Source organism: Coenobita brevimanus, chromosome 82 (genome assembly GCF_032717465.1).
Source record: "Coenobita brevimanus isolate Jiangsu-jjx chromosome 82, ASM3271746v2, whole genome shotgun sequence".
NCBI lineage: Eukaryota > Metazoa > Arthropoda > Malacostraca > Decapoda > Coenobitidae > Coenobita > Coenobita brevimanus.
Genome location: NC_137035.1, coordinates 2539985 through 2552633, shown reverse-complemented (window position 1 = coordinate 2552633; position 12649 = coordinate 2539985). Strand labels below are relative to the sequence as shown.

Here is a 12649-nt window from a genome sequence, read left to right as displayed (position 1 = left end):
CGGCTTAACATCCTTCCCACAGCACTTCTTCGTGACTAGCAGCATATTCTAGCGTTAATCACATGCTACAACTCAGCATTCAGGATGGAGAGATTGCAATTTTGGGCCAAGCTAAAGTAAACAATGGATGTTGGGACTGGAGAGAGAGAGAGAGAGAGAGAGAGAGACGGGGGGGGGGGGACAGACAGACAGACAGACAGATAGGTAAATAGACAAGGACGGCAGGAGTGACTTAGAATGCAGCTTGAACTCTTACACAGTTCCCCACGCACGGACCAACTCCTGCTACCCAGAGACCACTACAAGCAGGAAGTTAAGCAGCGCCAGGAGTCCAGTGGGATTAGAGCACTCAGCAGACACTTTCAGCTCAAATTCCCCATGTAGTTAAATGGACCATAATATTTACCTTTCTTCTGGGTGTTGGTTAAAGGATTTCGTTCTATTTCCTAGTTTATGATCTAATTTATCTGACACTGCCACAGTAAGTGTTCCCTGATACTGATTATCGTATTGACCTTTCTTGTGGACATTGATTAAAGGATTTGGCACAGTATTAGGCTGGCTTTATTCCTTCATACTACTAAATCTTTTAATAGGGGCAAGTCCAGTATTTTCTTCCAACTACCGATAGACGATTTTAATCAACGTCCATCATCATCCGGAACTCCTTTCCCTCCCTAGGGCAGGGTGAAGAGTAGCAACGTCCCCATACAGCCCAAGTATGCCTACTCCAATGTACCACGCTTCCATTCACCCATCATTCAAGCCCTCGGAATCCTGGCTCTGTCTGATACGCCGAAAACTTTCACCACGTTCTGTAGGATTATGGGTGTTCGTACTGTCACCTAGTTTCTCATGGTGGGATGGCCTCAGTAATTTTATACAGCTATTTCTAGACGATTTTATTCATCCGAGAGCCTGTCATATGAGTCTGGGTTTTTATTTTATTTATTTATTTTTTTATTAAAGCACGCACAGTTGACCACAGGAAAAAGTATGCGCGTGTAATCCGAATCTGAAAGAATTCATCTCTACCATTCCCCAGAAGAGAGCTTTGTCCAGGTACGAATGGGTTAAGAATGACAATACTGACACTCTTAGATTCCTGTGCCTCACTCTCGGCTGAATAAAATACTCTGGCGTTAGCTGGAATAGAGTAACAGACTTGCCCCGACCATAAGAGGACTAACAAATATAACGTACTCGGGCCGAAGGGGTTAAGGAAAATACCTGCCTCATAATAATTATACCGCAGTCCATTGGCCACAAGCCAGAGGAACGACTGATTTGCAACAGTCCATAACTAGGTAAAAAAGGAATGATTTGCAAGGCTACCTCCGCCAAGGTTATCTCTTACCCCGCGTTGGTTTGTTTTTCTGTTTGTGTGTTTGTTTGTCTGTCTGTCTGTTAGCAGGATTATTCAAAAAGTTATGAACGGATTTCTATTAAATTTTGTGGAAAGGCGGGTCATGGGCGAAGGAAAAAAAATATTAAATTTTGGACCGGAATTGGATCCTGATGCGGAGTATCCCGCACAATATCTCCAAAAATTCTCCATAAATTTCAATGAAATTTTTTGAAAAGGTGCGCCATTGACCAAGACAGATTCGATTAAATTTGGGGGCGGATCCGGATTCGGATCCAGATCCTTTTTAATGGCAATGGCATTGGCGGAGGTATGCACCCTCTGAGCTCTTTCTAATTAGAAGTTGTGATCTCTCTCTCTCTCTCTCTCTCTCTCTCCCCTTTGTTGTAAAGGCAGCTTCGTAACTTCCACGAAGCCACGTGCCGGAAGATTTACAACTGGGCTTTCATTTTGCTAGGAGTGAAGTACTGAAATACATCAAAGTACATTTCTTTAGATCTCCTCAAGCCGAGTGATGAAAAAACTGTACTGAAATGGTGGTGGTGGTGGTGGTGGTGGTTCCTAGGTTATATAACATATCCTTTATACTGTATTTTTTAAAGACTTATTTAGACTTGGAAAGAATTAGGAAAAGTTTCCCTAGATGATTTAGCCACGTGAGAAGGAAAATGAGAGATTGGTCTTGAGTGTGTGTGTGTGTGTGTGTGTGTGTGTGTGTGTTTATGTATGTTTTTATATTCCTTTTGTCCGTGTCATTGGCGTAGACCTTCACCGATCTCTGACTCGCCTTATCGGAATGTAATATTGGTCTGGCTGGCTGTATGTCGGAGAGGTGGAGACGCGGAGAGGTGGGATGAAGAGAGAAGGGGAGGAAATGGAAGAAAGGATGGAAATAAAGGAGATGGATGAACCAAATGAGGAAGGATGGGAAAGAAGGATGATAGAAGGATAGCAGGGAAGGAAGGAAGCAGATGAAAGAAGGGAAGGGAAGGAGCAAAGAGGGAAAAGATGAGAGGAGGAAGGGAGAGCGAGGGAAAAGGAAATAGGAGGGAAGAAGAGGAGAGAACAGAATGCTGAGAGGAGGATAGATGGAAGAAAGGGACTAGAGGAGAGAATGTATAAAGTTGAGAGAATGGGGGGAGGAGGAGAAGAGGAATGAACGAAGAAGGATTTGATGAAGACGAGGGAATGATGAGAGGTGTGAGGAAAGAGAAGGAGAGAAAATGAGAAAGGATGAGACGATAGAAAGACGGGAGGAATGATTTGAAAGGACTAAAAGAGGATACAAAGTACTTTTATGGAATAGGGTAAAGGGAAGAAATGTGAAAAATTGAAGAAATTGATATGAGGTAGGGAAATAATGGAAGAAAAGATGGGAGGTAGGAGGGGATAGAGAGAGAAAAGGGAAATAAGAAGAGGAGATAGGGATGACGCCAGGGTGAGGAAGGAGTGACGAAGACCTAAAGATAATGAAGGTAAGGAAAAGGAATGTGCGAGAGAAGGTGGTACAGGGCAAGAGTGCGGCAGGGGAGAGTCAAGGTAGCCACGGGAGAATGATGGCCGACTGAGCGTATAAAGGCAGGCAGTGGTTAATTTCCGTCACTCTGCAGACCCGCCGCCTACCTGACTGACAGGTTGAGTTGTGCACACCTGCCTTCCCCAAACACCTGCTTCACACACACACCTGCCTCACCCACATACCTCCATCACCAGCATACTTGCCTTACCCACACACCTGCCTTACCCACACACCTGCCTTACCTACACACCTTACTCCCCCACCTACCTGCCTCGCGCACATACATGCCTACCTGTCTCATTCACATACTTGCCTTACCCACACACCTGACTCCCCTACCCACCTGACTCGTGCACATACATACACACACACACACACACACACACACACACACACACACACACACACACACACACACACACACACACACACACACACACACATCTATATATCAACATCAAGTACTCTAACTTTCCTCATTGCACACCTGTCTCATACACCTGTCCCCTCTCGAACCTAAGTACCTTGTTTCCCTGTTGCTTTCGCGTTGCTGCACATATGTCCTGCACATCCACGACATATTCCGCCTCACTTATCTGGGCAAGACATTTAGTACGCAAAATATCACCCTCTTTCGTGTCACACCTGTCGTACTCACCTGTATATCCTTTTCCAGTACCTCACACACTTGGATAATTATACCTGCCTCTATAGTTGCGGAAATTTTGTGGTGCTGAAGCATTATGTTGAAGTTGCAGCTGCCAACAGTAATATCGTTTCACATTATAGTCGATCAGTGACGAAACGCTTATATACAGTATTTTTCTAAAGGGTTTTGGGAGGATTCTGAAAATTGAAATATTGTGTTCTGAGGGTCATTATTCCATGTCGTGTTATTTATCGTAGTAGTGAACAGTATTTGTATCCGAAATTGTTAATAAGCATCTTTAAGTTTGTCTGCACCACCAGTACACCAAAAATACAAACTTTTCTTGATTCTGATAAACTGATAACAAATTTCAAGTTAGCGCACCTGCTTCTTAATCTCTCCTCTGAATCCTAAGGCAGAGGGAGTCATATGTATGTTTGCTTGTTTGTTTGTTTGTTTTTGCTGCCGACAGTTTATTATACTCGGTTTAGGAGGGACTTTGAACTGTAGGGGCCACTTCAGAAACCCCATCACTACGAGGATGTTCGTTCATGTGAATAATATAATCTGGAGATGGAGCCAGTTGTAATGATATAATGAACGCCGTCATGGTGGTGAACTGTTTGAAAATAATAATAATAATAATAATAATAATAACAATAGTAATATCCCTATGATCGCTGGCACATTGTGAGGATAAACACTACACCACCATTTTTAGTTAAATTCCTCGGCCCGAAATACGGTGAACATGTGAGTGGGAATTTCCTTCGCTTTTTTTTTTTTTCTTTCTTTTTTTTCGTAGTAGGCTTTCCCACACTGCGTTTAACTCTTTCTTGGGCGGAACAAGTCTATTATTCTATTGCAGGTAATGCCGAACGATATTTTTTCAGGTGGGGGTGAGTATAGGAGTCTGAGAGTGTTGACAGTGTTACCCCCTTAAATAGTCCACAGAGAAACACACAAAATCAAGCAATGGTCAAAAGGCTACGTAACTTAGACTCTGGGCCGCGGCTGTAATAACTGAAGGGATGAAACCTTATAGTATCTGCCAACACCAGCTTTGCTTATTGGCACTAATGGAAGAACACATTTTATTGGCCCTTCTGTTTAATACTCTTCCACTATCGTACATTCTGTTTCCATGCTTCTGGCGGCACCAAGGGTTTCGTAGCGTCTCCCCCTCAGCGATTTGTTTTGTGTATTACACCTTATTATCTCTTGTACTTTACTAATGAAAATTATATTATCGTATACAATCGATGATGTGTATTATTATTATTATTGCTATTATTATTATTATTATTATTATTATTATTATTATTATTATTATTATTATTATTCATTATTATTATTATTATTATTATTATTATTCATTATTATTATTATTATTATTATTATCTAATATACTTTAGAACTAGCCGTGTGTGTGTGTGTGTGTGTGTGTGTGTGTATTTTGAGCAGCCAAATATACACATTAAAATCGCACCAAAATTGACACAAAAATCGAAAAAATAGATGAAAATCGCTGATGTGAAAAAACTTGGTCCCATCACGATTGAAAAACTTTTACTATATTTAATGAGCGATCACACTTTGACCCAAAAAAGCCCGGCACAGGATCTCCGTAGAATTTTTTTCCCCAAAGGTACAACTAAAATAAACTGTAGCAGTAGCCGTGTGTCTGTGTGTGTACTTCGGACTTGTGTTCAGACAACTTGGGTTCCATTCCCGAAGCTGCAAATAACACGATCAGTTGGTTAGCTGCAAAAAAATCCAAGTGACAACGTTACACTAGAACAGCACATAAACGCGAGAGCCCTCCGCAGGAGCAAGTGCGAGGGGTCCAAAGGGCTCACGAGCACATTATTATTATTATTTTTTTTTATTCAGTATTATTCGTTGGTATCAACTTTCGTACTAAAGCGGTTATTGAAGGTTGCATGTAACTCCACCAGGTGAAAAGTCGTTCCTATGCTTAATAAAATAATCCACAGTAAATAAAAATAAACTAAGCACAAAACGTCATCATTATGCAGGTGCTAATTTCCTTCCGTCTTTAGGTAAACAAGGGTACCGCGAGAAAAAGGAAGGAAAACACGCAAGAAAAACAGCATAGTATGTCAATATGAAAGAGGTATGAAGAGAGAAATAAGAGGAAGAAGACAAGGATAACGAGTTGGCCTTTCCTGTTCTCCTGGAATAATTAAGACGATGCTCAGATATTCTTTGTTATGTCCAGCGTCGCACTCTCTCTCTCTCTCTCTCTCTCTCTCTCTCTCTCTCTCTCTCTCTCACACACACACACACACACACACACACACACACACACACACACACACACACACACACACACACACGCACACACACGCACCATTCTACATTCTGACAAACTCAACTTTTTTCCCTTCCATTTGGAGCTAGCAATAAAGCTCCCGTTTTGCAGAGACATCGTACTACCAAATAGTTTTCTGTGTTTGACATACCTGCACACATGCTTGTACACATGCATACTTACATACATACATACATACACACATACATACAAACAGATTCATTCATGCATATAAATATTCCTACATACATATACAGACATTTTTACACACTCACTCACCCGTCCACACACACACACACACACACACACACACACACACACACACACACACACACACACACACACACACACACACACTGTCTCTCCGTGTGTCTGTCTGGATATATACCATTGGATCCCAGAGTTGCTGGGCGAGGCACTGTTCCGGGAGGGCCCTAAGCATACCGCCCTCCGCCTATCGGCTCATAGTAGCGAAGCTCATAGGTCCCTACCCGAGGGTTCCCTACTTTATTAAGGTTTGAAAATTCCCAATTCTGTCCAGTACTGTGGACATTGGGCTCCAATGGGATAAATAAGTATGCTTATATGTATGTATGTAAGTGTATCTGGAAGACTTTATGTGTGTCAGTTTGCCTCTGTCAGTCTGTGTCTGTCATTGCGTATGTCTAACTAACTGTGTATCTCATTCCTTGTGTGTGTGTGTGTGTGTGTGTGTGTGTGTGTGTGTGTGTGTGTGTGTGTGTGTGTGTGTCAGTCCTTACATAGTTGGGTTCAGTCCAGCATATCAAGGTAATAACGGGTTACCTGTGCATTTCCCACCTGCTCGCTGTCATTAGATGGTGGCCAAGCAGGGTTATTAACACACGAATTATGCAGTTTGGAATTAGATTGGAGAGTTGGTTTTAACAGTGATATTAACTCCTGCGCTACAATGACGTCCTTTAAATTTGGTGTTGGATTTCACGGTGCGAGTTCCTAATTAATGATGATGATGGTGATGTTGATGATGATAATAATAATGATAATAATAATAATAATCATAATAATAATAATAATAATAATAATAATAATAATAATAATAATGGAGGTACTACTACTACTACTACTCCTACTGCAGTAATTACATGGTGGTTAATTTCTCTCTCTTCTCTTCATCAGATATGGGTTGGAGGATAGCAGTAGTGGTGGTGGTGGTGGTTGCTGTTACGATGGTGGTAAAAGCATCATCAACCATTACTCTTCCTATCACAACTACCAACATTCACACTCCTAATGATGCGATTGTGGTAGGAGGAGAAACGGATGGAGGAAGTAAGGAGGGAGGAAGAATTAAAGACTCAAGAGAAGTAGAGGAGGGAAGAGAGAAGGAATTTGTCACAGATGGAGAACGAGGAACAGACATAAACGAGGAAATATTCAAAGCAACAGCAGCAAAAGGAATTCTGACACGTAAAGAATATAGACCAAGGACTGAAGAAACAAAGGGAATAATAGAAGAGGAAGTGGAGAAGAATGTAAAAGCAGGTGAAATAAACGCAGAGGAAGTAGAAGCCCTGGGAGTCAAAGGAAGAGGAATAACAAACAAACCAGAAGAAAACACGAAAGAGGGAGACGAAAGTAAGATAAAAATGGGGAAAGCAAACACAACGACAGCAGAAATAAATGAGACATCAAAGGAGGTGATAAGAGGGAGAGTAATAAAAGGAGGGACAAAAGAGTCAGTAAGTGAGAAGATAAGACGCGACCCAACAAAACAAGAACGACACGACCCGATGAAGGAGAGGCTAAAACACACATTAAACGAAGAAACGGAAGGAACACTAATCAACGAGGCAGAAGGAGTGGCAGTAAAGGAAGTTAGAGGCTCAGAAATAATATACTCCCATCCTAGGTTCGACACAAGGGTCCATAATTCATCTCACGATAATCCAGATCATCTCACCAGCCCCGGAGATGATGCAGAGAAAACGGTGATGACGGTGGAGCTGAGGGCAGACTACGCCAGACGGGGCAAGAGGGACGCTACTGCCAGAGGTAAGCTATATTTCACTCTTTGTAATTGATTTTGAGTGTTTATTTGCTTTTCGTTGTTGTTGATACTTGTGATGTGTTTTATTATTTACATTTGGATCTTACTGATTGTTGTGTTGTACTTTACTGATGTGTAAACTTTAACTGTAAACTAATTGAAGTCGTCAAAGGGAAGTTGCAAGTGTTATGAAGAGAAAGAGGATTTTGAATGAAGTGGAAAGATAGAGATAAGAGGAGATATATACGAGAGGTGGAAGAGAATCCAAGGAAAGAGACTGAAGGAGAAAGGAAGGAAAGGGCAGGGAAGGTGGGGTGAGAAAAGGGGGAGAGAGTGGAATGGAATGGAAGTGCTCTGAGTGCTGGGTGGGAAGGGAAGAGAAACGAGGGAGAAACAAGTGACAAGGAATACGTGAGCAGGAAAAAATAAGGAGCTTGGAAGAAAAAGGAAGGGAAGAAAATGGTGAGAAATGAGTAAGAAAAGTCGCAAGCAGAGAAATGAAGAAGAGGGAAGAGGAGGCAGAGTGGGTGTGAAGAAGGTGCAAAAGGGTACACACGTAAGCTATGGTGTCTGCTTAATCTCTTACCTCTGCTTCTGTTTAGAGCAGAGTCGTAGCCAGGGCATTACACTAAAGAAGGCCTATTGTCCGGCGTCCAGGTGAAGGTTTGCTAGATTAAGCGGGTATCAATGTCACCATGAACTGCTTGTCATGAGATCTAGCATAATTATCTTCGATCTACCATGTAAGGTTTGAACGGTTGGTCTCCGCTCGCTGTGAATCCCTGGCCACGAATTTCATCCATGGAGGGTGTGGAGAAATTAAGGCTCGTGAGTGTACAGTCCAGGTGAAATAATATCCCCCCACTTTTTAGGCGAACAATTTGAACTTTTACAAAATATTCTGAAAAGTCTGATAAGCTCCGACGATCGAAATACTAGGTTTCAAAAGTCATTGTTCACTATTGCGTTACATATCTTGATGAAATGTATCAGGTATTTATGTTGGCAGGTGTGCAGTGTCCCAGCCCTCCCTCCTTTTTTTTTTTTTTTTTTTTTTTTTTTTTTGCCGGTTCAGTCATCATTCCATCTTGTGCGTCAGACCACAGCTACTCCTCTTTAGTAATAGACTCCACATTTTTTCCACCTGACTCCGTGACATCATGAATGCAGGTGGGCAATTACTTTGCTGAGGGAGAAGCGAGTGCGTTTCGTTATTATTGTATTCGTCCAAAATTTTATGTATTCACGTCATATCAAGTTCTATAACATCGTCTTTGGAAGGGTTTTGTCTATAAAGTAAAAAAAATAACCCTCTCAGTCATTCTCATCGCCTTAATCATCGTTGTGACGCTTATTACCACTCAAAGATGCGCTGTGGTAGGATAAAAAAAAATGTACGAAAGTAAGGGGTGTATCAAGAAGTCCAGTGAATACCGTAGTACAAAACATTCGCTCACACATTCAGGCCTACGGGATTCCTTGCACCAACGCACAGGCATATCTACGTTCAGCATAATCTTTTTTTTTTTTTTTTTTCAAGATAAATAAGAGAAAGACTGCAGGAGAGCAAACATTGGTCAGATCATTTCGTTTAGTATGAAGGTCAAAACCTCACTTGAAAATCCCATTATTATTATTATTATTATTATTATTATTAAACGAAATAAGGTGGATGAGCTACTGGTCGGGGTTAAATTCTGTGTACATTATATATATATATATATATATATATATATATATATATATATATATATATATATATATATATACATATATATAACGTGTGTGTGTGTTTGTGTGTGCGTGTGTGCGTGTATTTGTGTCGGTCAGAGTGGAAAAATTTTTAAAAGCTATTTCGTTGGTTCACTGGATGTGCAAAACTGTGCGTAATTAAATTCCTGAACCTTGTTAACGGAAGTAAAGCCGGGTTGCCTCGCCAGGCCCAACAAAAAGTAAAGCCGACTTTACTGGCAGAGTATTATTACCATCAGTGTGGCCGCAGCATGACGCGTGAGACATTTTAAAGTTCCTTCAACACCGCGTCTGAGGTGACTCTTAGGTGATGAAAGGTCCATCGCAGTCAAAGGGCGAACATTTAGCCCAGGCACCCCTTCATTGTTGGGGACAGATTCAGACTCTTGTTTTCGCCAGTGCCACAGGAGTTTGGTCTGTAAACAATAATAATAATAAAAGAAAAGGTGTCAAAGGGTAGTGAGTGATCAGGTGGCACTGAATTGTTGGACCGGGAATTCTACTTTTGGTTCAGATTTTTATGTTAGGTGCGTGCCAAGATCCTCTAAATAATAATAATAATGCAAGAGTAAGAAAGAGAGAGAGAGAGAGAGAGAGAGAGAGAGAGAGAGAGAGAGAGAGAGAGAGAGGGAGGAAAGGAATTTAAAAGTCACTTACCTAAAGGGATTAAAAAGTTCCTCCTTATGCTCCATTAACCGAAGCCTTTAAGTAATCACCCCGCAAAATAGACCCGCTTAAAAGGCAGTCCGTGATTTGGAGGCTTCCATGATTAATGACCTCGTTTGGTGAAGAACTTTTGGGGGAAATGGTAAATTAAAAGAGTGCTGTTTATTAGTCTGTTATTTGGATATGGATTTCAGTATGTGTTTTGTGATGGAGAGGGACGCCTTCGTGTGGTGGCACCCGTATAACCAAGCGTCTCCTCTGCCCGGTTACAAAAAAGTCCCTCAGCTCCCTTGCGATCCCATGAAAGGGCATCCTACTGTATAAAATATATTTTTAAAAAATGAAAATTGTTTTATATCATTGATGAGACGGTTATGTCTTTGGCTCTGTAATGAAACTTGGTGAACGATATAAAAAGAAATATAAATGAAAACTGTTAATATTTTGCGTCATGTCTCCATCACTCATTTTGTCACTTTCTCTCGTACTGACTTTTACAGGGAATATAATTGCTGTCACTTCTGTCCCCATCCTACCTCTTAAAACTTGATCCCCTCCCACATTTTTCACCCATCTTAGCATGAAGGCTGGACTGGGCAGGTAGGCAGGTGGGCAGTTGTAGCAGGTATGGTTTGGAAATTTTGAAAATGATTTATCCTGGCTATATCCACGTAATTTTATTCATTTTCCGAGGACTTGAGGGATTTGATAGCTTGCATACGGCCTTTGAAAACCTCAGCACTACTACGGCCTCTCCTTTACTGAAGAAGATCAACTATTTGCATTAAAATTAAAAAAAAAGAATAACACCATGAATATCAAGGTCTTAAAACTCGCTCCCTTTACCACCCTTTTCCCTGCATCTGTTAGTGGAGGGTCGAGGTAGGTATGGGTCATGTTGTCTGGAAACTGAATTAAGGTCTGGTATGGTCTGGTGTGGTCTGGCATGGTCTATTCGGTCTATCTTCGCGCGAATTTATGCAGCTCACGACAGGCGTAGGGAACTGGAGGGGTGAAATAGACCTTTTTAGCCCTCTTACCAATAGCATTTTTAATTCTTTCACTGATATGATGGTTTCCTGTGCCTAATAAAGTTGTCTGTTAGTAGAAAGAATGAATCGTGGGTGGAAGGTCGAGTTGACAGATTAAGAAGATATTGTTTAAGGAATGAATTAGAGTCCAATGTGGTCTTGTATATCCCTTTGGCCTGGGGACGTTGTTTATATTATATTCATGCAACTAACAGACGACTTGGCTTTGAGGGAAAAAAAAAAAAGTGAGGAAAACCAAACGGGAGAGAAAATGCCCCCTACCGACTCCTACAGAATGGGAAAAAAAAGTTAGACCAGAGGGGGAAAGAAAGAAGCGGTAGAATTTCACTTTAAATGAGGGAAGTTAGTATAAGGTGAGAAAGAGGGAGAAACAAAGCCTCCCTTAAATCAGAGAATATCTTGAAGTAACTGGAAGAAAAAGTTTTAGTAGAAAGGAAAGATAATTACTCCGAAAAATAAGAAGGAAGGCCAATATTAAAAAAAAAAAAAAAAAGAGAGATAGCAGGAGAAAGAAAGAGATTTTATAGAAGGTTAGAACAAAAGGAGAGAGAAAATGAGAGAAAGAAATGCTGCTCCCTCCAGTTTTATCCAATAAGGTTAAGATAAGGGAAGGAAAAAAGATAAAGAGATAGCCAGGGAGGGAAAGAGATTAGAACAGAGGCTTAGTATGGAGAGCTTAGCATTACTTCTCGACCCTCTCCCTTCTCCCCTCTCCCTCCATTCCCCTCTCCCCTCTCCCTCCCCTTCTCCCTCCATCCCCCTCTCCCCTCTCCCTCCCCTTCTTTCTCCATTCCCCCTCTCTCCTCTCCCTCCCCCCTTCTCCCTCCATTCCCCTCTCCCCTCCTCTCCTCCTCCCTCCATTCACCTACCCCCTCTCCCTCCTCTCCCCTCTCCATTCACCTACCCCCTCTCCCTCCCTTCCCTTCTCCACTCCCCTCTCCCTTCCTCTCCTCCTCTTCTTCCCCTTCTCCCTCCATTACCCTCTCTCCTCCTCTTTTCCTCCCTCCTCGTTTAGGGTGCGATGGAGGAGCAAGGCAATCACGAAAGGAGGAGGAGGAGGAGGAGGAAGAGGGAAGAGACAAGCAATCAAGAGGGGAAAATGATGAGAAGGATGGGGAGGAAGACAGAGGAAAAGGTGAGATGAGAGACAAACCGGAAGAAACAGAGAAAAAGAATGAAAATGGAGATTAACAAGAACGAGGAGGAAAGGGAATTGGGAAAAAGAGAGAGAGAGTGGAGGGGAGTTGGTAAGATGAAAAACGTACTAGGTGGAAGAGTACT

At 41.8% G+C, this 12649-nt stretch overlaps 1 protein-coding gene across 1 annotated transcript in view; it reads left to right on the top strand.

Annotated features, from left to right (window-relative positions):
- The first annotated feature begins 237 nt into the window (after window positions 1–237).
- The window catches only part of LOC145409656 (glutamate receptor ionotropic, kainate 4-like), a 107859-nt gene continuing 95447 nt past the window's right edge, over window positions 238–12649 (top strand). Inside the window, exons 1-2 of the mRNA XM_080280007.1 lie at window positions 238–334; window positions 7802–7903. Coding sequence (XP_080136133.1) covers window positions 238–334; window positions 7802–7903 — 199 coding nt within the window. The remainder of the gene's footprint in view (window positions 335–7801; window positions 7904–12649) is intronic.